This window comes from Dromaius novaehollandiae, chromosome 1, assembly GCF_036370855.1.
Source record: "Dromaius novaehollandiae isolate bDroNov1 chromosome 1, bDroNov1.hap1, whole genome shotgun sequence".
Taxonomy (NCBI): Eukaryota; Metazoa; Chordata; class Aves; order Casuariiformes; family Dromaiidae; genus Dromaius; species Dromaius novaehollandiae.
This window is the reverse complement of record NC_088098.1, coordinates 49585126-49609546: the sequence shown is the minus strand read 5'-3', so window position 1 is coordinate 49609546 and position 24421 is coordinate 49585126. Positions and strand designations below refer to the sequence as shown.

The window sequence follows — 24421 nt, the reverse complement described above, 5'->3', positions numbered from 1 at the left end:
GAAAGTATTATATATTCCAATGTTTGGTCCTGGAAGCTAAAATAGAGTAGAAAAATAGCTTTCAGGAGCTACTCATGGAGTTATGTATGAATGCAGGTTCAATAGTTTAGACAGGACTGTAATGAATCAAGGAAATTCAACAAAACACTAGCCACAAAATATATTGTATTGATTAGATTGGCTGGCATATCATATATTATATAGATTTCTTAACCACCTACAACATACATACTCAAGGAAAACATTATACTTTAGCATATCATCATGGTCACCAGGAATATACAAGCAATATAAGTGTTTTAGATTAGAGATACTGTTTATGCTTGTCACCTAAATACTCCTAAAAAATTCTCATGCTTGCCTGAGGCGAGGAGGGGCTTCAGGCTAGACTGTGAAAGTCATTTAGGCACTTGAATAAGCAGATAGGTGGGTGGAGTTTCTGATGAAGTAGGAGTCTGTGCCTATCTTGAGGAAACTCAAAGGTTTTTGGAACCATGGTTCTTAGTAACCGACTGAATAGGACATAAGATTATTTCTTTCTTCTGTGCTGGTGAAGAGATAGGGAAGTAAATAAACAGAAAAACAAATAAAAAGGTGAAATCATAGAGATGTCATAGAGAGGCCAGCTTGCAGGACAGCACACTAGACAAGTCTGACTTTAACTGAGATAACCTGAAGAGGGGCTTTGGCATGTATTTTTGTTACTTTGTCTTCTACACAACATGGGATTCAGTGCTCAATTTTCCCCACAGGTAGTTTTGCCCAAACAAACTCCCCTTTTCCAGAGTGAATCTTTACTCATAGGAAATGATACGTGGCCTTGTCCCATCCACATTCATTTGGAAGGACAGCCAAGGAGTCCAAATTCTGGACTTTAGGGCCTCCATATCCTCCCTCTCTATTATCAAAACTCTCTACTGAATTTTCCATACAAGACTTTATCCAAAAATTCCCAACGTTCAGCTTCAAAGGCACACAGTAAAAAATTCCAAAAGCAAAGGCATAAAACCCAAGCTGCTCCAAGAGCAGCATAATTAATGAAACTTGGTTTTCTAGAGATTAGTTTTTCATGGCTCCTTTCCCATCCACTCCAGATACTCATAGGCCATTTCTGTATCCACAGTCTACTCGATACTGTACTTCCACCTTCTCCCATGTCCCTAACACTCCCAGAGTCCTACACATGCCCCACAGTAGCTATTGCAGGTAATTTGAGTTATGCAGATTGGCTAACTACTATCTATGCACTGATTTACCAACAGGCTACTACCAAACAGCATATATAATTGGTGAGTCCTGGCTGTCTTCTTTTCTGTATAGGCACAGATTTGGGCTACTATCCTATTTCAAGCCACTGATATTCACAAAATCTAAAAGACTGTACTTATCTTTGAGACAGCTACACCTGTATCATTTTGGTTGAAAGTAACCCTTAGGTAAAATAATAATTACCAGAAAGGTTTTGACAAAAAAGGAAAATGCTATCAACACATAAATTATTATCAACACATAAGTCCTAATGTTTAAGGAAATTAGATTAAAAGCAACTTAAACACTGAAGCTGATAAAACTTCAGTAGTTCCAGCTGAAGCTGGAGTTCTGTATTGGGCCATTTTTCTCTTTTAGCCCTACTTACAGAATTGTTTTTGGATTTCTCCCTTTATAATTCAACCACCTTAAAAAAATTCATTCCTTCACCTTTTTTTTTTTAATCAATTCAAAGTAGGCAAAACCTAGCCCTCCAGGAGCAATACAGGACTTGCACTGATGGAAAAAAAAAAAAAAAAAAAAAAAAAAAAAAAAAAAAAAAAAAGCAACAGGAGCTTTCTCAGTGTTGTTATTAGATTTTATTTTATGGTCCTTAAGCAAGCATGATTTCAAAATTTTTCTTCTGTACCCTCTTACAGTCAGCTAACTCAAATTCAAAACACCCTGATGCTCAGATAAGAAGGCTTTTCTATGTGAATGGTATTCAAGGAACATTAATTCTCCTACCTGCTTTCAGGATTATGCCTCTCCACTAAAATCTATAACAAATACATACAACAAATTGCATTGCATTCCTGGTTTCTCCAATCCCACTTCCATACCAGCTCTTTCTCATCCTCAGAAGGCAAGGCAAAACTCTTCCTATGTAGATTGAAGCTAATTAGTCCCACCTGATCCATCTCCTGTCATAAATCTATGAGTCAGCAGAATAGTTCCACCTCTCATTCCCTTATCCTAAATTTTGGCAGCTACCATAACCAATAAATCATTTCTTACATTAGGAACAAACTAAAATAAAGTAGTAAAACAGAAATGCCTTGCACAGTCTGCATTTTTCCTACTTCTTTTCTTTCACTTTTAATGTCTGGCTTTCTTCTCCAAGATCTCACCTCTCAGGTAGCACTGAATTTTAAAGGACTGTGAAGATAACTTACAAAACCAAAATGGCACAGTAATTTTCTTTTTGACTCAGCTGTGAGTTCTTGCAGTATTCAGCTGAGAATTGAATCCCCTTATCTGGGTAACTAGCAAAATTGACCCAGATAACAGCAATAATGTTGATCTGGTCTCCTTGTTATATAAGGTTATTTTGCCCATCTGTTATTATAACTGTGGCATACTATAACTATAGGTAGCACTTTCAATAGCCATTCTGCATTTAGTCACTCTTATTTTCATGAGTCATGACTGAAAAAAAGGCTGAAATCAAACATGGTGCACTTTTAAAATGAAATAAAAACTATTTGTTTAAAAGAGCATTTTAGTCATTTGCATTCATCTATAATTGTAGTAACTGTATTGTTACAGCAGTTGATCCCACTTGGCCTTGAAGGAATGTGCAGCTGTTTCTGGGAAGCAGATGTCAACATCCCCGTATGGTAACTGCCATGTAAAACCCTGCCTACATCCTAAAACGTAAGCAAGCATGAGATCTGCTGAGCTTCTGCCCTGCCCATCCTTGGGCCGGTAGCATTGGGCAGATGATGGCAGTAGATGCCTTGGGGAGGCATCTGAGGGCAGGAGATGGAGAGGTGAGGGAGAACTCACCATGGCTGGAGCAGGCCAAGGCATACATCCTTCAGCATTTTCCAACATTTCTCACAGAGACATGGATGAACTCTGGCACAGGGCACAGAGACAGGCGGACATGGGTGGGAGACACTGAAAGGCTGAGAATATCTCAAGTAGTGTGAAGCATGTGTTACAAGATCCCAGTCAGAAGTTGACATAAATTATTGCAATGCTGGGAGAGGTTCTGATTTTTCTCTGAAACCACAGGGCTTGCCTTTGTCAGCTGAGATTCGGGCGGTTCAGTGCAGGATCTGTCCCCTTTTACCACCTTTCTTCTATCCTGGGCTTTCTGGGCCTTTTTTTTTCTATAAGATATCCTCCAAAGTTTTTGTGCCAGCTAGGCCTCCAAGGTGTCTCCTTTCTGCATGTGAGTGGTAATTCCATATTCAGAGAATAGCCATCAAGGCTGTTTCATGGTCTGCAGCATCCAATAAGGAATTCAGAGAAGAAAGAGTTTCTCAGTCTGTGGAGCACTTGCCCTTCAAAGTTCGGATCACAGGGGCCAGAGCTGAGGGCGTTTCCAAACTAAGTGTAGATAAATATTCATCAGACGTTACTGAGCTGTGAACTGCACAAGGCTTTCAGGAAAGCTTTTTAACCCTTGTTGCTTTCAGGTGGGATGATTTCTTCAGCTGCTCCATTCCTGCTGCCCTTGCTAGGACTTCAGCATATGCCAGGGCTTCAATATTTGTAAGAATGCTACAGGTTGTTTTCAGGCCCAGTATTCATTCAGGCTTTAGTTGGGAGATCGTTCAAATGAAGGTTTTGATCACTTCTTTGTCACTTCATTCGTAAGATAAAAATTAAGCAAGGATTAATACATTGTTATTTTTATTGTTGTGAAGATACTGAATAGGTAGATGATTTGTTCCAATGATTTGTTCCACGACAGTTAGGTCCATTTGCCTGGTCCTATAACCCATATTTATGTGAGCTGTCCCTACTCAAAAGGCAAGTCCCAATGAAGATAATGAGAGCACTGCTAGCAGAAAAGGTTCCAGAGTTGAGCCTTAATTAAAGCCCCTTTTAAAAATGTCATAATGTGGAAATATTGCTCTTAGATTCATACTGTAAGCGACATGAAGAGTCAGTGAAGGTTAATTGCTTTGAAATGATATTTGTAGCGTTCTTAATTAGGCTCTGAACCGGAGATTTCAAACTATCTTGTCATGGATAACAAAGTAGAACAAAGATAACTGTCATCTAAAGAATGCCCTCAAATTAATGTGAATTCAGTGAAGAACAAACTGCCAATAAATTCCTTTTCATACATTCCCTTTGGTAATTTTGAAGGTTGCAGGCCTCTGCTGCACAGACACTTTAGGGGTAAATTTAGCTCTTGGATTTGTGGTCCAATACCCATTTGAATAAACTGGGCTTACTTTTAAATTTATTTTGGAGAAGCAAAATTCAGGAAAGGCTATTTTCTGCTATATGGTAGGATATACAAGCTGAAAGCTGAACATTCATGATCTGGTTACAAAGCTATAAATCGAGGCCATGTGCATCTTTGCTCCATAGGATCCCCAGACACTGAAACATTCGATGTCTGACACTCACCGTACTAAAAAATACGTTCTGAGCAAATGCCTACTGTTGGAGGCAGTACAGACTAAAAGCACAGATGTTGTCTGAACTAATAATCACTATAAAAGAGAAGTGTATTCTTTAGCACAGGAAAAATGTCCAAACTCCTGTGCTCTCAGGTAAAACACTGGTGCTAACCAGTTGTTGTTGGTTGAGGCAGTGGCAGGTCTTTACCTAATTTAATGTTAGAGACACAGAATCATCAGCTGTAGTTGCTGTAGCAGCAACAAGATAAGCCTGCAGTATTGCAAGGAGAACCTCACCCCACATCCCTATAGTTTATATTTAAAAATGGGCATATTATTACTACTTTCTGTTTATTTCCATTTTGTGGGACTTATAAGGCAGCAGCTGACTTTTATGCTTATCTAAAAAAAAGTATTTATTAACGGTTATTACTGATTTTTTCCATACATGCCTAAACCAGGATCACTCTTCTCTTTGGGATGGAGAATATATTAGCGGCTTCAGCTATCTCAGGCCTGACATATCATAGCCTCAAAACTGCAAAAGTAAAATAGAGCCTTGAAAATGCTAAATGCTCCTCCACCTTCCTCTACCCCTCCACCCCCAATCATCCTGCCCCCTAAATCACTTCTTAATTTAAAGTGGTTTGCTCAGAAATATTCACCAGAGATGAAATGAGCTTGCTTTACTTTTCTGTGATGATTTCTTTTATTCAGTTTGCCAGACTATTAAATCTGTCAGAATCAGAGGGAATTTAAGAAACTCATTACAGGGTGTTTCCAAGTCTGGTTGCACAAAGATGTTGTTCAGCAGTAGAAATCTTACAGAAATTGGATTCCCTGCTTATAAAAAGCCATTTACAAATGTATACTTAATATACTGTAAATGTATATAAGCACCAGAACAGCTGTGCTGGTTCTAACCAAGTAAGCGTCCATGCAGCCCTGTGCCTCGTCTCTGCAGCAGCTGCTCCCTGGTCCCATCCATGATCTAGGGGTGAAGCAGCTCAGGCAGACATGGGCACAGATCATCTTGGTGCGGGTGGGATTTATTAGGGCCAATCTGAGCAGCAGAGAAAATGTGAAGTGGAACTACACCACGAGAGACAGACATCTGGGATATGGGACGAGATCATCATGCACCACAATGGGACTTTCTATAAGTGAAAATAACTCCACTGACCACTGGAACACAGGGCTATTTTTATTTAATTAATCCAGATACTGTCCTGGTCCTTTTAGCCGTGTAAAGTTTTAATTTAATTTTCATGTTAGAAATTAAATATTTAAGTGTTTTATTCAGTTATACATTGGATTAATATTTAACCAGAAATTTTTTTCACCTCTCAAAGAAAGGGGAATATAGCTCCTGATATAAAGTTTTAAATCTCTAAGCAGCAATTAAAGGCATTTTCCTACCTAGTTTACAGCTGTTTAAGAAATCACAGCTAATTACTACTGTTAATATTCCCAGCTGACTAGCAGCTCACTACATAAAATAACTAAGAAGTTGTAGAAAAATAACTAATTACTGTCATATCTCTCAGATATTATGCACTGTGCATTCTGGTAAATGATAATTTTTCAGAAGAAATACTTTGGCACAAATGAAGCTCTTCCCAAGCTGTGGCTGCAGAAGAGAGATACTGCTTGGAAGTCTATTTTGAAACTTATCATTTTTATTCCACAAAATTCCAGCAAAATGCTTGCCTCAGCCAGACAGAGATTCTTTCTTCTGAAAAGAGATTTCCTATTACTTGGGAAATAATATAAATTTTGGTCATCTTCTCTTGTAATGACAATTTATTATATACCCTGTACAGTGTGCCATAATCCCTTTAAAATAAAACCTTAAACCATGCTGCAAAACATATAGGCACCTCTTATAAATGTGATTCTTGCAGTTTTTCTCGCCTGTTTTGGGAAGGAGCCAGAGGATTAGCTGTGTCTCTCAACACAAATTTACAGTTTTTCTGAAAGCTAGCCTTTCTCCACATCTGGTCTTTCCACCTGAATGGAAAGGAAGAATATAAGAATGGGAAAAGTCATCACTATGATCTATTAAAATCGCACATGCTCACTGTACATCAGTACTCCAAAAGTATGAATTCCTGCAGCAACAAAGCATGATCAAGCCCTGTTTGTTTTGATCTTAACTATCTAAACTTCCCCAGATTCTGCACTGTAAGTACTGTCAGATATCTGTCAATCCATGCTTTTAAGAGCAACTCTTGTAAGTGAAGACTGTACTCAGTCTATATTTCAAACCATCTATATCAGACTGGAGACCTGGATATGAAAACTGTGGCTAGATTAAAAAGTGTAAACTACCCATTCTTTTCTGAAGCGAAAAACAACTGAGGCTATGAAGAAAGGAAGAAATAAGGAATTCAAAACCTGCATTGCAATGTTTGGACAAACATCAAGCACAGACAATTTCTGATGAATATTTAAGGAATAATATTTTAGAAAATTAAAAGCATATAAACCCAGAATAGAAGAAACAATTCTGCAACCTCCAGCTATAGTATGTGGCAAAACCTATAGCGATGACATGGAGGTCTTCTGTGAAAACTCTGCTATAAAACACACTTATACTTCCAAGATAGCTGTATTTGTGGGTATTTTACTAAATAACCACTAAGTGGTAGTTCAGAATGTCTTGGATAAACATTGATTTATGACAACAGAGAATTCCTGGACATTTTCAGTTGGCAAAAGGACATAATTTGCTCTCCAGAAATACTGTTACACTAATCAGAAAAGTCCTCTTTAATGTAATTAAAAGACTGATATTTTAGGCTTTTGTGGCTATTTCTTAAAGGATGAAGAAAATAGTTGCTCAGAAATACTCAAAATTTTCCTTTATGACAGCCAAAATCTAAAAGAATCGTTCAATATACTTCCCACTTCTATCCCATCTTTTCACTAAGGATTCCAGATTCATAATAAAAGTTTATCTTTTGAAATTCAAAATCTGCATGTAAGATCTGAGCAAAAGGAAAAGCAAACACTGGTGACATTTTTCAGCTACCACTTTAAGACTTAATGCACAAGAGCTGAAAGCCTTGCACTTATTCTCCATTCCCTGGGAACTTCAAAAACTCAGCCTGTTACAAACGTATTTTCCTTCTTCAAAACATGGTCCTATGTTCATGAAGGGCCCCAGAGGCACCAGCGAGCATCGCTGTGGTCGTGGGACACATCCTGTCCCGGGCACTTTCTGGCTGAACTGATTTTGGCATGAGTGCGTGATGACTGCAAATGGAAAAGGGTGCAGCCCAAGAGGAAAGCGGGACTGCGGCTGTTATTCCAGACCACAGGACGATGTACCTGTTGAGGGCAATGTGATTTCCACATGCAGCTCCCCATGACGCTAACGTAGACTCTGTTCTTACACTAGGACAGAATTTATTGGTAATGACAATATGGCACAGTAAGAGCAGTCTAGCAAAACCTGCTTGTGGTCATTTAACTACGGTAAATATGAAAAATGCACTGACTCTTCTTACCACAGAAGAAAGATGGAGATAAACTATCACAACGTTATTGTAGATGGCAATTTTTCACTTCTGCTGCTCAAGAATTTCCGTAACTATTTATCTTCACATTCCTAAAACAGTTATCTACAGGTCTCTAGATTAGAAATTTAAATTAAGAACTTGACAGGTTTTTAAAAATTATTTTTATATTTAATTAAATATAACTTTTGCTACATAAATATAATCTTTGCTAAAAAGCAAGAAGAATTGTTACGTCATGCAACGGTGACAATTGATAACTGAAGCTGCAATCTAATACGGAGGCACGCTGTTTATCCACTTTGGAGTACTGCTACCATCCTCAGCTGTGGAGGTTACTACGCTTAGCAGCAGTCAGAGAGGAGCGAGAAATCATTTTCTTAACGATCAAACCCTCATGTGTCACAACTGATCCAAACAAATGAAGGTGCCAGTCACTGTATTTGTTTTATCAGTTAACATGGAAATGTCTTGGGACAAACAACTCCATTTCTACTCATACTTGCCCTGTGTTCTGGCATAGGAGAAACAATGTTTTATGTATATCCTGGAAGGAGCAGCTATAGCATGCAGCACTTTGTACAAAGTGAGCCCCAAGAGTATATCCCGCTTGACTGTTAACTGATACTAATAAAATCATCTTTTTTAACTCTGCATTTCCAATTATTCAATACTTGCACTCCACATGCAAAGATTAAAACCATATACTAAAGCCATTACGGAAATACTCTGCTTACCAACACGCCCTGAAATTCTTGAAACAATTAAAAAGCTTGTGTGCAATTCAGTAGATGAATATTGAAAAAGTCATTATATTTCAAAATGCCTCTAGTGAGGGGAACATGACAAACACAGACAACTGGCTGCAACACGACGGGAATACAGGAATACTGTCAGAGCCAGCAGCTTTTGAGGGAAGGAGAGCAACTCAGCCAGCTTTATAGCCGCCCGCCACGAAAGGGATGGGAGACTAAAGAGAAAGCCAAACCGAGAAATGTCAGGCCTGCTGGGGAGTAGAGCTTCAAAGCGCACAATGATATAAAGGAAGTGCCAAACAACAACGGGAATGTTAATGAACCTAAACCACTGTTTAATAAAAAAAATCAAAAAAACAAAACCCCCCCACACACTGCCTTTCCAACTCAAACACGAGCGAGGCAGAAGTAACAATGAAAAAAAACCCCATTCTTGTTCATATATGTCAATTCTTCTTCCAGCCACCTTAAAACCTTTCCTGTGTGCAATGATTTTAAGCTAAGTTGATTATTACTATAATTACTAACAAAATTATCAACACAGACATCCCAATATCTTCATTTTCATTATCACTGATCTACTCCTGAACTAATTTGCACATATTCTTCCTCTTGCAAGGCACAATAACTGGCCCGTCTTTTTGCTCAAGTGTCAGAAGACTCTGTAGTTTGAATCTGATGTCTATTTAGGGCACGGCCACTTACTAGAGATAACACTGGCTGTTGTCTGGCATTAGAAGCAGACGTCTACTGAAATTTCCCTGGAGATTTGTGCATGTTTTTGTTTTTTGCTGTATTTGGAAAGACACTATTAGTGTCAGAGGAGGTCTAGTTTATACAGTCCTATTGCAGTAAATAAATCCACTCCCCGAGGAACAGTTCATTCAAAGTGAAGCATTTAAGACCATTAACTAAACCTGGCTTCTCCCTGAACAGAATTACATATTCCAGATTTTTAGTCTTTGAGTTGACTGTAATTTACTCTGTATCAGATGAGTGTTAGCACCTTAGTCAATGCTGTCTATTCTTTGTGATTTTCCTCTCAGGTAATCAATGATTGTTCCCAATATTGCAAAAATTATAATTACCCATAAAGGACTCCTTTTCTCTCCAGAATTGGATGGCCCTGAAAATTCAGCATGGGATCTGAAAGTTAAGCTTCACTCCTTCCTGTTTTGTGTTCTGCAAGCTAATAAACGCTTCCCGCAGTCAAATGATTTCTCTAGTGACGTCGGTGCAATGCTCATACACTTGCACAAGTGTAACTGATAAGCCTGGACACTGGCATTTTGCAAGCAGCTTTGCTTCTGTAAAAGGCAGAGAAATGGGAACAAAACAACATTTCCTTCTTTTTTTAAGAGGTCTGTTTGTTGTATAATCACAACCAGGAATGAAATGCAGTATCAGTTTATTTCAATCATCTGTGTAAGAAGGAGTAGCTTTGATTAGAGCAATAATATTCACATCCATTCCGTTTTTGTACCTCTTTAACAAAGAACAGCTGCAATTCTGACCCAAGAGAGAATTAGCCAGTTTGACTACTTTAGGGATGCAACTGAAATTCCAGTGAATCTAAGGGAAATTTTCCATCAATTTCTTTTGCCTTTGAGCTGGACCTTTAATTATTAGAAATGTAGACAGACCTTATGCTCAGGACTTTCTATCTCTCCCTCTGTGTGGCAAAGAACTAACTTGAAGGCATTAAACTTTAAAGCTTGAACTAACAATCGGATGTCTTCCAAGGCGAACCCACTAGGAAAAGTTTTCATCTTGTAATTAAGATATAATAAAATACTCACTGGTGAATCCTTTGTTGGCTGAATGGGGCAGTGTAGCAGTCATTCTCCTCCAGGTCTGGCAGTGTCTCCTTGTCCAGTTTCATTGGCTTTCTAGGTAACCATCCTCGAAACCTGCTTATTTGTTTCTCGATCCTGCAATACATGAAAAGTGTGATCAGTTGAGATGGACAGTGAGAAATGTCTTTTTTTCATTACATTACAGAGCAATTACAAAGAACATATGCAGGCAAATTAGGCCACTTAATATTTACAACTACAAAAAAGAAAAGTCTTCCACATTTTTCAGTCAGACCAAATTATACACACTGAAGTTGATTATTAATAACCAGCTTTTCATGGAGAAGCATCTTATTTTGTCTTAATAGAAAAGCAGTGATGATGGTACATTGTGCTATAAATCTTATTAAAACTCAGTAAGTTCTTGGCAACTATCTAAACTTTTACTTCTCAGCTTTTCAGTTATTATAATCTAAATTTCAGGCTCAATTGGCTCATTACACTTTGGACGTATAAACACTAGAACAGCACAGACTATGACAGAGAGCTTTGGCTGCTGAACTGCAGCAGCCTGCATCCCTTCACTGCTCTCTGCGCACATTTTTACCTCACAACTGATGCTATAAAAATAAGCTACTTCGTTCATTTGTTTCAACTGTACTGTCTTGCAATACTTCACGAAATAGCTCCATGAAACCTGAATACTGAGTGTATAGTGTAACAGGTGACAGCTGCACTGATCCTTATGTTTAGAAGGTGAAAGCAAACTAAGGTCAAGCGGGGAAAGGGCAGACTTAATTGCAAGCGCGCTCATGCAAAGATGCACACTGAAATTAGGGGAAAGGGAAGAATTAGAGCTGGCTGGAGAAAATCTAAAACAGATCCAAACTAAAATGCTCTCATGAAAAACATAAAATAAAGATATGATACATGTCTGGAACAATAACCCCTGATCTCTCAAAAGTCCCTAACACCTTCAAGTCCTAATTATTAATCCCCACCTGCAAAAATCATAGGCTACAAATTATGGACTATGCACATATTTCAATCCCTGGACAAATCTTTCTAGTGCTGGAGCTAAAAGGCATGAACCAACATCCTCTGAAGTTTAAGTCCAGTTCAGGATGAAGTCCAAGGACTTGGAATATAGTTAGTTCTTTAATCTTAACAAAAGTCAGCCCAAGAACTCTATGACTCCAGTAACTGTTGTGAGGTCTATACAATCGCTTTGAGGAAGGGCAATCCATACCCAAGCAGCGGTGAGTGGGAAAGGGACATGAAATTATTACATATTTGCATTTAAAATACATATAACAACTTTCCCAAAATATTCAACCATCTTCCCTCAGGTATTTTTATCTTGCATAGGCAAACAAATGCTAATTGTTAAACTCTGGCATTTATTCCAAAGTTGTAACCAAATTAGCCCTACCCATTTTGGTACCATCTATGTGTTTCCTTTCTATGAACAACATGGGAGCAGGGGGGCAGATTTATCATTGGGACTGTTTGGTAGAACTGATAGAAATGACAAAGGAAAAAAGGATTTCTCTCCAGAGGGATTCTCTCTTCTTGGCCTCCAGTTTTTCCTCTGTAAAGGCCACCAGGCTCTGTATATTCTGCTAGCTTAGCATTCTGGGTAGGGGCAAGGGAAGGGGAAGCAGGCAGAAATGTTTTCTAAATACCCTGTTCCATGTTCATTTGTTGACTAAAATCATTGGGATTCTCTAAGCTACTAACAAACCTGCTATTTTGCAGTCCTTTCCCATTCATCTGGCAAGTCAATGTGCACGGTTGAGATACGTCTGCAGCAGGTTTATCACAGCACGCACACACACACATGCACACAGAGCGCTTTTCCCCACTTAAGAACGATGCATTATTCATGTTGACTTCACAGTGAGCGTACCCAGAGTTTGACTGGCTCGTCATCCCCAAGGTTCAGATTACTTGGCACGCTCAGCGAGCCCATTCCTCCCCTGCTGGCACGCAGGTCTGCAAAGGTTGCAAGGGCTAGAGCTTACAACACAGCAAAGCCTTTCCTAGGAAACAATACGGTTCTCTCCTTGGAAAAGAAAGATGATCAAACTCTTAAGATGCCTCCAGGCCACTCCAACACTGCCGTAGGCCAGCAGGGCAGAAATTTTACTCCACGTGAGCATCTCTCTCAGAAAAGCTGGAATGTTGATACTGACAAACACAGACACACAGCGTTAAAAGTCTGCTGTGTTTTATTGCTTCCCAAAGGCTAATCCATGCCGTATCAGCAGTGCACATAACAGCCTGGCTGCTCTCACTATGCGCTACATGGAAAACTAATGGGCACTGAAAAAATAGTACAGTAAAAAATGTTCTTCCTCTGGGAGAAAACTTAGTTACTTGTATTAAAATGGCTTTTTGAGCCAATCTAAAAGGAGCATTCGCTGCTGAGACAAGTTTGGACTGTGCAGACTTCAATTAACAGGCAGTGACAAGCACGTGGACCAGACGGCAAGTGCATCGCTGCTTTGTCTGTCTCTACGTGCTGGGGCTTCTCACGGCGAAGGGCAAGCTGCTTGCCACCGCCTGAGCTCCAAAGGTGAAACTGCAGCATTCCCACATGCTAACTCCAGACGTGCTCAAAGTTGAAATTTGTGTTTAAGTTACAGTGAAGTGCATGGAGTTTAAGCACATGTTGTTAGGGCCTGGAGTGCCCTCTCCCGCTCCCCAGGATGTTAGCTGCCTGTGCTCAAGACCAGCTCTCCAGTACGGTGCAGGTGTCTAATCTCATGGTGCGGCTTGCTGTGAAGGAAGAGCTGTTCGAGAAAGAGCAGAGGAAGCCTCTGCTGGGGCCCACCCCCTTTGCTCAGGAGCTGCATTTAAGCTCAGGCTCTCACCCTGGGTCTCTGCTACACTGCAGGTATGCACGCACCTGGTGTTGTGCCTCCCTACCTGTGATCCCAATCCCAGCCCACATGACTGTGATGCTGATCCCATGACTTTGGGGCTTGGCCTTGGACCTGCCTCGTCACTGCAGACCTGTCTGGCAACCTGGACTCTTGGCTGACCCTCATCACCTGCTCTGCTCGCCCCGCTCAGGTCCTGCGGGACTGCGCTCTGGGCAGCAAGGGCCCTGCCCTGCCTGTCGGGCTGGCCCTGGCTCCCGGCTTTCCCAAACGGAGCAGCACCTGCCCTTGCTGCTCCCTGGCACAAGTTCATCTACTCAGCTGAATCGGAGAACGGTGTCTGGAAAGCAGAACAACCTACACAAAACCCAAACACAGCATGGAGAGATGTAGGTGCTGTAGTATTAGCCGCAGTGAAAGAGGGGAGTGGAAAAACTGACAAACATCTCCATCTTCACTTCCATCTTTGCAAAGACTTGAGGCCTTACACTCCAAGAAATCACTGTCTTAACTCACTTCACATCTCAAAGACAAAGAGCCTTCCGCTTCAATCCTGGCCTTGCTCCGAGTGTCCAGATCTAGTCTTTCCTCAGCATCCTCCTTCTAGAAACACGTTTCGTGTTTAACTCACACAGAGGGCTTCTCAAATAATTTCAAACAAACAGTTTCCTCATTAGAAAGTGGGGTGGGGGTAGAATAATTTTTCTGAGAGAATGAGAAGTTTGGGAAAATAAAAGGATTTGTTTTGAATTGAGATTGATTTTTGTTCCTGGCTAAGCTGCCATAGAGCTTTACAGATTATGTAGTGCTAGATATTGTCTTAATTTCATTTTTACCACATTTTTAAGTACAGTTCTAGGTACTGTATAAGTACCTGATACCCTTATTTTTTTCTACAATATAGTAGGGAAGTTTTATTACTTGAACTTCTGGGATCACTAGATTTTTTCTGAGACAAAACTCAAGCCAGGTTGACATATTGCAAGTGACCTGCTCTGGGCTTTGCCCTATAAAAAAGCTTTTACAAAATAAATTTTGCCCAAATGTTAATATAATTTTTTTGGCTTATCTCAAAAAATAGTCCAAGGCTTCAGTTATTACTAATCTTCACTGAACTAGGAGTAGAGGAAGTAGAGCCTTTACTGAAGCTGTATATTTGATTTTTACATAAATGAAAATAAAGCTGAATATGTTTACCCCCCTACCCCCACTGGGATATTTAGTTCTAGCTTCTTCACCTCAAGTAGCTATTTATAGAGTGGAATATGAAAACTGGATTTAGACAAGTATTGTCATCACTCAGGAATTAAAATACCACAAAAAGATCATACATCTTCCCATATTGTCTTCATACTGTTTCCTGACTCATCAGAAAATGAATATGAAAGCAAAATTTCATACACTACATACAAATATTCAAGTCTTCACTTACTTGTTCCATTTAATCTATTGTTTTAGTTAAAATAGCTATGTCTTAATTAAATTCAAGACAAACTCCAAAGTTAATGGATGCTACAATATTTAGAGGAAGGTAGGGATGGCAAGTTGGGAAACATAACAGACTTTAGAAGAACTGTGTGTGCTTATAACATATGCCGACTAGGCAAAATGTCTCAGCTCCACAGAGAGTGCATTGGTGCTTACTAATGTCAAGAAGCAAATACCATAACCTTAGAGCAATGCCGGTACTCTCAAGTCACCAGCAGAGTATAATGGGATTTAATATACAAAATGCTTTTAATATGCTAACGCAGTAGAGTGCAATATATAATTTATTGTCCCATGGATGTCCATCTGCTGACATTATCTGCAGTGTAATACAGCTGTTTAATCCCAAATGGAGATTTCTCAAACCTAATTCTTCTCTCACAGACACTTATGGGAGTTTTAACCATTGACCTCAGAGTGAGGGAGTAAAACAGATGCTAGACTCTTCTGAAAACTGCATCAACAACACACGTCGATACATGCCAACATATGATCTGGTCTTTGCCAAGGTTATAATTTTTTAAGGTTTTTGGAGACATTTTCATTTAAATGGCCAAAATATCCCCCCTCCAAAGAAAAGCAAACTGTGGATACTGAAAGTTTTTCCTCACATTAAGTCAGAAAAAAAGCAGTCATCAAAAACAGCCTTAAGTTATTTAATAATTGAGTGAAAACACTTCAAAGATTCTTGAAAAATACTCATCTCTCAAGTTGATTTCAGTAGCATCACACCAGAAATGAATTTGGTTCATTGCTTTCCTATCTACCAACAAAGTACTAGGCATCCCCACAGAGGAAGCAATAAATAAATAATGCCATCACTATTACAAGTAAGCAAGGTGCATGGAAATGAAAAAAAAAAAAAGAAATAACCGGGGTATTTTAACCCTGAAAAACTCCCTAATGAACTACATGAAAAGAAAGATGTACAGTGTTTGCACTGCACTGAGAATAAGTGAATACGCTCCAGCAATTTGAAAAATATTTCTTTATTCTTTAAAAAAAAAAAGCTTCTTTCACATGGCAGATGCCTTGAAAATGCAACCGCTGCATTTGCATTTGCAAACGATCTAGTGTGCAATCACTCCCTCCACCCCTCCTACAAACATAGCTAATAAACTAGCATTTCTGATAATATTTTTCTTCCCAGCTTGAACTTAACCATTATTTTGGTTATCAGGTCCAAATTACTACAAACTGAACTGGAATAAGAATTGTACTTACCTATTCATGAACTTGTACCGGCGGTGCAGGTAATAGATTTTTCTCCTGGAAGAACAGCAAAAATGAAGCCAGTCGAGAAGAAAACCCATCGTCAGTTACAGTATGAACTAGCAAGGAAGGAAAGGAGATTGAAGATAGAAGCCTGTAAGAGGTGGAGGAAGAGACTAAAAGAGAGATTAACAGAACTGTCACAGGAAGCCACACAAATTCTGGGGGTGCTTGAATTGCAGCAAGGTTTTCCCAGTGTCTTCTCTTTTTCTGCTGCTTGGCACATGTGGAAGATAGGGACCCAAAGACATTTCTATTTCAAAGTCCCTAAACTGTTACAGGAATTTTATAGGACCAGATGCAGCTATGGAAAAATTAACCTCTATGTATTTCACATCCACTAGGGAATTATGAAAGCTGCACTTGATAAAACACAAGGGGAAAGTGGTACCTGATGCTGCAATGTGCCATAACACATGCAGTACAACCTGGGACCAATGCTTGCTGTTGGGTAACACACCTTGAAACAGATGCAAATATGACCTACACAAGCAAATGAAAACGTGCTTGGCGCCCGCCCCAGTCTGAGCATGATAAGCTGTGTGGGAGGGAGCGCACGTGGGGAACCAGTGAGCAGACAAGGGGTGTGAGCAGACGCATGCTGACCACACGCTGTTGCCTGCTCCCTGATGGGCCCCACAGGGCTCATATCACCCAGGGTGGGGGGACCGTTCCCCTAACCATCCCACTTAGGTCCAGAGCGGGGTGTCCACCTCCTGACCCCTCTGACACCACAACTGCCAGAGTCTGAGCCATCCCCAGTAGGGAGATCACATCTTGGAGAGAGTTAAGAAAATCTAAGGGCAGTTATATGTGGGTTTGGGACTCTACTGCAAGATTTGGGTGCCTGACGCAACTCCAGTTTCCTGCTCTGTGGTCTGAGCTCATCATCCACTGGGGGTCATTGTTAAATCGAGGTAGTTTCTATGAATTCTGAATGCTGACCTATACCATTTCTGGAAAATGAAGGGTTCCCACCACACGTCTCAGTCTGAATATTTGTGTCTATTTAATGTGCTGTAGGAATGCTGTTATTGCATTCAAAGCAATCATGATAGGGAGCTTTCTAAAACAAGACAGCATTGATGCTTTAAACTATAGAAAAAAAAACAGGTTACTATTCTAGGTTAATTTTCAGCACTTAAATTTTAAGTAACATATGATATTTTGACAGTTCTTAGTGTCCGTATTGTGCTGGTGAAGTGAAATTTTCCAAAGAAGTCCATGTTGCTCAAAGTCTCCTTTGGCCAACTCCTCCACAAGGTAATGTTATTTTTCTTGATCCATCTAGCAGGAGCAGAGGAGGGTCAAAGCTAAGTGTTTCAGAAGATGCCTCTTCCTGATCCTGCTTCAAATATTCACAGGTATTCACTGTTTTGGTAATGCTGCTTTGAAACAGCATGGATTTTTTTCACTGGTATTTGGACCCCAGACAACTCCAGCTGAAAGTATTGAGAGCTGTAAGCAATCAGCAGCCCTTAAAGCAAGGGGTCAGACAAGGGCACCTGAAAACAGGCAGCCTAAGATAGCAAACATTTTGTAAAAAGTTTTTAAATAGTAGACAATATTGTTACTCTTAAAGTAAAATTTAATGAAGTACCTGCCCAGCAGACATCAATAAATTGCCGTGGTTTCCTCTAAACTACAGAGTAATAATACCTCTCTGTGGATGTGAAAAGAATGAAGCTGTGGTCATGAAGCAGATCAAGAAACCCTTAGTATTTTTAAGGCTTTCTATATAATCTGAATGGTGTCTACCTTACCATGTGCTGAAAAATGGATGTCAAAAAGGGGACAGCAGATCAGGAAAGAACAAGGTTTTCACAGAGACTAAGATCTGAGTTCTTGCTGCATGTCTTAATCGGGATACCTTATCCTTCCACTGGGACAGATTTATCCCATAAGGCACCCAGGAAGTCAAACAAGCTACGTTTTGGGCCCAGTATATCATTTCTGTGTGTTAGAGCACCTTTTTTAAAGAATATAAATACCTTGCAATGACTTGCGATAACTTTTACATTTTTCTCTTTAGCATTAAAAGCACAAGAAAGAACAGTTGAAGCTTTGCTGTGAAAATGAAAAAAACAAAATACATACAGAATAAGCCTGCAATTTTGTCCTTAATTCATATCCGATTTTCCTAGCAAGTTCTATAAGACCACAGCTTGTCTCACAGAAGAGGCATTTTTCATCTTTAAGTGAGAAGAAAACAGCAGTAGAAGTCCTGCAAAGGACACCAACTCAGTAGTTGCATATTCTGGGTCTGATCCTTTCCTTGCTCAGGAGTAATTCCATTAAAATCAATGGAGTTATGCATCAGTAAACCCTGCTAACTGAAAGAAGAATCAAGACCTCTCAGTTCAGTGGTTTTGGTCTGTTCAAATGAAAGTCTTCATGCTATTTTAACAGTTCTGATAACCAGCAGAGTAAGACTGATATTTTGCATACAAAAATCATAGCTCAACATGCAAGTAATATTAAATAGATGATAAAAATAATCTGAAAGATGATGTGAGATTAATTTGGTCATCAGTAGCACTTAATACAATTTCTGTATTTCCTCCACAGACAAAAGCATTTGCAATCTGAATTCTGTTCTTGTGTTAGATGAGATACTTATTTATAATCCGTATTTCCCTAATTACACACTATACAAGCAGATAATTTACAGGTGCTGAACATACCAGATACGTCCAACAGACATGCACCTTCTGTGCTGCCTTACGTACCTGGATCTTCTTGACCTCCCATTGATTTCAATGAAATGTCCATTTAAAAAACAGCAGCGCACAAGTATGCAGGGGGCTCCAGCAGTGAAGGGGTTAAAGGGCCTAAGAATAGAATACCCCATGAAAACAGCTGCACTGCTACAGCTCACCTTAATTTCATACCAATATTGTATTGAAATGGCAGGCATTAACAAGAAACAGCAATGAATACAGTATCTATGGCACTCCATTTATATTTTCTAAAGGCGTGTGGTATCTTAAAGAAGAGATTTTCTGTGTGCATTTTGGTGATTTTTTTTTAACATTATCTTTACAGTAAAGTGTGATTTTGGAGGCTGAGACAAAATACATCTACACCTACCTGAACGGCATTCTTACATTCATTAGTTCTGCGTATTTGCCCAGGACCTCCCAAGGGGCATGCAACTTCACAAAGATGATGTCGCTGTTTGTCAGCGATGACTGCAACAGAAAAACAAAACAGCCACCAGGGCTTACTTTTTCAAGTAAAAAAAGGAAAAAAAAAACCATGGAAGTGGTCAATGTCTATTCTTCTTTTCTTGTATCACCCCTCCCACCTCCTGCTTCTTCCTCAAGCAGACATAGTTCTATCAGTATTCTGTTGACTTGTTTTCCTTCAGGGGTATATGGTTGCGTGAGAGCCATGCTGTGACTCCCTTCTGGCCAAAACACATACTTCTGTTGCGTGCAAAGGAACGCACGGAGGGGAGCTGCCACACTATTAGGGATTACCCAAGTGCGAGGCGACAATGAGGTTGGTGTGTAAATCTGCTCCGGAAGCTCAGTCCTGAACCTTAGCTGAAGCTGAAATGGCAAGTCTGGATCTGATTGACCTGATTTTCTGCACTCACCCTGACATAGGAAGTCTCTTTCTGAGTCATATAATGGAGACATATCTGGCACTCAAGAAAAGTTTGTATCACAGTGTGGTCTCATCATAATTGCTTCACATGGACAAATAATGTAGTCTACCAGCTACAGAGCCACAGTCTCCAACTCCCATTCCTCCAGCTTCACTTTTGGCCACATGAAACTTGAACACCAGAGCTTAAGCTGACAGGAAAAAGAAAATCTGATGCTGACCACAGCACAGTAATTGTATAGATTTGCTGCCCAGGAGCCAATGAAGGTTGGAGACCACGGCTATGGAAGCAAGGCAACCCCTACTATTTCTCAACATGACAGTCTTCTTTTCTACGGATAGGTATGTGGTGGAGAGAGAGCTTTTTGTAGGGTATTCATCAGAGTAGCTGTCAACTAACAGGAGGCTCTCTGGCGATGGACGGAGAACACAGTAAAGAGAGGAAGGGGAGAAATTTAGCTCTACTTGTGCTGATGGAGGGGGAATAACACTATATAAGAATGCTACATCAGGGTCAGCAGAAGCCATATTTTTTGAGGACACAGAGGATCACATTAATCCTGGAAGGCAAATTGCTGAAATTCAGAAATCAATGGAATTCTCAGAAAATTGCATACAATACAGCTTACGAGATTGACACTGATCACGCTAACTTGGAGAACTAATACAGGTTGTGTTCAAGGGACCTCTTCAATGCATGGAAATGTGTGAAGGGGTACTGGGTATGAGGAAAGAAGTGTAATGACTGAGAAAAACAGACAAGAAAAGGTTAAGCTGGCTTTAGGGATGATTCCCTAGTCTTTTAGAAACTGTAGTATATTCAGTGCTACCTGCGTTAATTCTTAGTTAATACAGCTTATTGCAGGTTCTTAAATCTGGTATTGCTTACCTGGACACTACAGTGACTATATGGGTAGGCATTTATATTTTTGATGTCAGTTTGACTCTTCCTTCCACTATTGTGATAAATGTTGAAATTATTGAAACACCTATTGCGTGCTCGTGTGCTTAGAGTGGCATTATTACTAGTTTGTGATGCGTGATGGGAATGAAAGCTCCAACAGTTAAGATACATACATGCTTTTTCCTTAGCACAGGGTAAAAAACAAACAAACAAAGCAAATAGTCACTATGGAGATAACATTTTTTTAAACAAAAAGAATATTGGAGTCCTCAAAAACTGGCACAGAGAAATATTTGTAGCCAAACTGCTGTTGAGCTGGAGGAAAAAAAATTATTTAGAACATAACATAATTAAACAAGTGACTTCCTAGGATCAAAAACTTCAGAAAAAATCCTGCTGTTCTTTTGCTGATAACTTTCTGCAAAAAATATTTCAGCATGAAGTAACGCAACAGCAACAAATCCCCCCAAAAGACATGAACCAGAGACAATCAGTTCAACCGCAATCTTTCCACTGACTTCTATAGATTCTAAATCAGGCTCCTAATGATACTTTTCTTTATAGGTACATTTTGTAAATTATCTTTTCTTTACTTTTACTAAAGTCTCATGGGAAAAGACAGAGCAGCAGAGCTTAAAAAAATTGCCTGCAAACCACTCCCTCAAAGTTGAGGTTAAGTCAGCAGTGGACTTGCAATTTTTTCACTTGTGGCTTTGCCAAAAAAACCCAAAACAAACAAACAAAAAACCCCACCAACAACTTCTTATCAGCTCAATATACAGAAGGAAACTGTGGTCCTGACACACCAATAATATCTGAATAATGGAGGAAATTGATAGTCCCTAAATTTAGTGATAAAAGTTTAGCAGGAAGCTTCTGTGCACTTTCCAGCACACTATAATTGCAGCCTTACTAAATATGACAGCCACAGTAACACGACTTATGGGTATTCTGTTTCACAAAGGAAAACTATCTTCACTGAATTGGATTTCTTATATGCTACTTTTTTTGGAAACAAATCAGAAAATATTCCAAGTAGTTAACATAAATATAAATACAGATGTTGCAAGATATAGCTTGTTTTTCCCCAGTATTTTCTAATGTAATCTTATCAGTGTTAGCAATAGAAAATCTAAACAAAATACATTTTGGAGGTTCAGTTATTTGCTGAAGAAAGAGATAACAACACTAAATTGTGAATACAGAATTTGAGTTCTCTGGGGTTTGCTCATGTTAAATGTTCGTAAAAGAAATCACTAGGAAACACTGAAAAAAAAAACAAGATAGGAAAGAGAAAAACAAATCTGGATAAAGGAATAATTGAACGAAATGTCAGAGTCTCCTAATCTATGGACAAAATAGTTAATCAAAATACCTGAAAGGAATTATCAAGAACATCATTCTGGTTACAAAAATACTTCAGTGAATGGAATCTGCTAAACTCTCTCTGTTAGAGCAGTATTGAGAAAGAGCGTCCTTTGGCTGCTAACAATTTCTTTGGGGAGAGAAGCATTCTTCTTCTGTAATTGACTTTTCAGGCTTGGCTCATTAAATGTTTTGCAAAAGTAAAGTCAATTTCACATTATTTGAGCACACAAACAAAAAAATCAATGTAACATTGCTTCCCTTCGGAATTTAAATAAAAAGAATATTTATTGGCATGAGCAATCTGCTAGAAAGTGAGGTCTAGGTGATGAAGAAATAAAAACTGACAGAGGAAGCAAAGGAACAGACAATGAAATAAGATGCTTTGCAAACATAAAACTGGAGCATGCGGTTGGATTTGACCCAGGACACCAGTACCTATAGAGTTACCACAATGTGACTGCCAGGCTACCAACATTCAAGTACATTGGCCATTTCAAACTGATTCCTTGAGGAGGAATATGCACAGTGAAACAAATTTTCTTCAGGTCAGTAATACCATCCTTGCTAGGTTTCAGAGCAGTGCAAACTCAGTGTGACAAGAGACTTGATCAGAATCGGAGAATAACTTAGGCTGGAAGGGATCTCTGGAGGTCATCTGGACCAAGCACCTGCTTCAAGTTTGGCCAACTTAAGTCAGGTTGCTCAGGGCCTTTTCCAGTTGAGTCCTGAATATCTCCACAGACAGAGATTTTTGCAGTGCCTCTGAGCACCCTGCTTGCTGAAATTGGTTGGAGAAAGAAATATTTCCTATAGAAAAACTGGATGTTTCTTTGGAGACCAGAAACATTGGATGAAAAACTGCAAGTTTCTAGACATGAAAATTCAAAACATTCGGTGGAAAGAAGACATTCCTCATAAAACAATGTGTTTCTTACTGGAATGTAGGTTTTTTTATTCTTATTAAAAAGCACTAGTAAGGTCTATTTAGTTTAATTGAGCCCTGATCTTCAAATCAGGTTTGTATGGTAGAACTCAGATCATCACAGTCTGGGTTACAGACAGTCAATATACAATGAGTTTCAGTCTTCTGTGCCATTGATCTATTTTTCACAAGCTCTAATTTTTCCCTCTTCTTTCCTCCTCCTCTTTCTCCTTTCTATGCTCTCTGGGAACCGTCATATTATCTAATTCCTGAAAATATTAGATTAATGTTTGATAATCACAAGTAGGTGTTTCTATAGTCCATATTTCAACATCAGAAATATTCATTAATTCGTAACCTTTCTGGCTTCACTCATAGATCACTTTTAATAGCATATCACTGTTGCCAGTCCTAGAATATAGTCAGTGCCGTAGGCCCACACAGTATAGACTTACCCTTCTGGCAAGGCTGCCTTTCTCTTTTACCATTAAGTTTATATAGACATTGAATTTCCAAAGGAAAAAAAAAAAAGTCAACCACAAACTTCACTTAAATTAAGCACCATCTTCTTCTTTGGCATAAACATATAGAGAACAGGAGAGACTAAACTAGGGCCATTTATGTAACTCCAAAGGTATAAACATCCACTTGGATGAGCTACAGTCATCAGCTCGGCCCAGGAAAATTTACAAAGGACTAGTTCTCACTTGCCCCTTCAAAGCAGGCACAAAGTGGTGCTAACTGCTATTTAAGTCACATGTACTCCTGCAGACATTCTAGGTCCTTTTTATGGCAGGATTGAATATGTATATATGTGTGTCTGTACAAATATATATATATATATAAAAATACACACACACAGAGCATTGATCTGACTCCGCTCTTTCTGAAGTTAACATTGTTAGTTTGAATGGAAGCAAAGTTATGCCGACATTGAGCATCTCTGGAAAGCCCACATTTTGCTGTATTTGCAGTCTGTCTTCTGTGATCAAGGTTAGAGATTAGTGTCCTTTGTCAAGTATTCTCTCGAACACTCTCCTCCACCAGTGAAGAATTTTTTTTTTGTCTATTATCAATATTCTCAAGTTATTTGAAGAAAAAAACAATTGTAGAACTCACCTTAATATAAACATTGCTTGAATCTAAAAGTTAAGAAGGTAGAGAAAAGAGATGCGCAGCATATAACCTTGAAGACAGATACAGTTATAGTGTCTCCAGTCAAGTGGTATAATTGTTTATTTGCCTTAAAGCTACTATGAAAGCAACTGCAAAAAAGCAATGTTCT

The 24421-nt window shown here is 39.2% G+C and overlaps 1 protein-coding gene across 1 annotated transcript in view; it reads right to left on the bottom strand.

Annotated features, from left to right (window-relative positions):
- Positions 1 to 24421, bottom strand: part of ANO4 (anoctamin 4) — a 225747-nt gene that overhangs the window by 55789 nt on the left and 145537 nt on the right. Inside the window, exons 5-8 of the mRNA XM_064510676.1 lie at positions 19421 to 19521; positions 19060 to 19161; positions 16283 to 16327; positions 10689 to 10820 (exon numbers count right to left, since the gene is read on the bottom strand). Of these exons, the coding sequence (XP_064366746.1) occupies positions 10689 to 10820; positions 16283 to 16327; positions 19060 to 19161; positions 19421 to 19521 (380 nt within the window). The remainder of the gene's footprint in view (positions 1 to 10688; positions 10821 to 16282; positions 16328 to 19059; positions 19162 to 19420; positions 19522 to 24421) is intronic.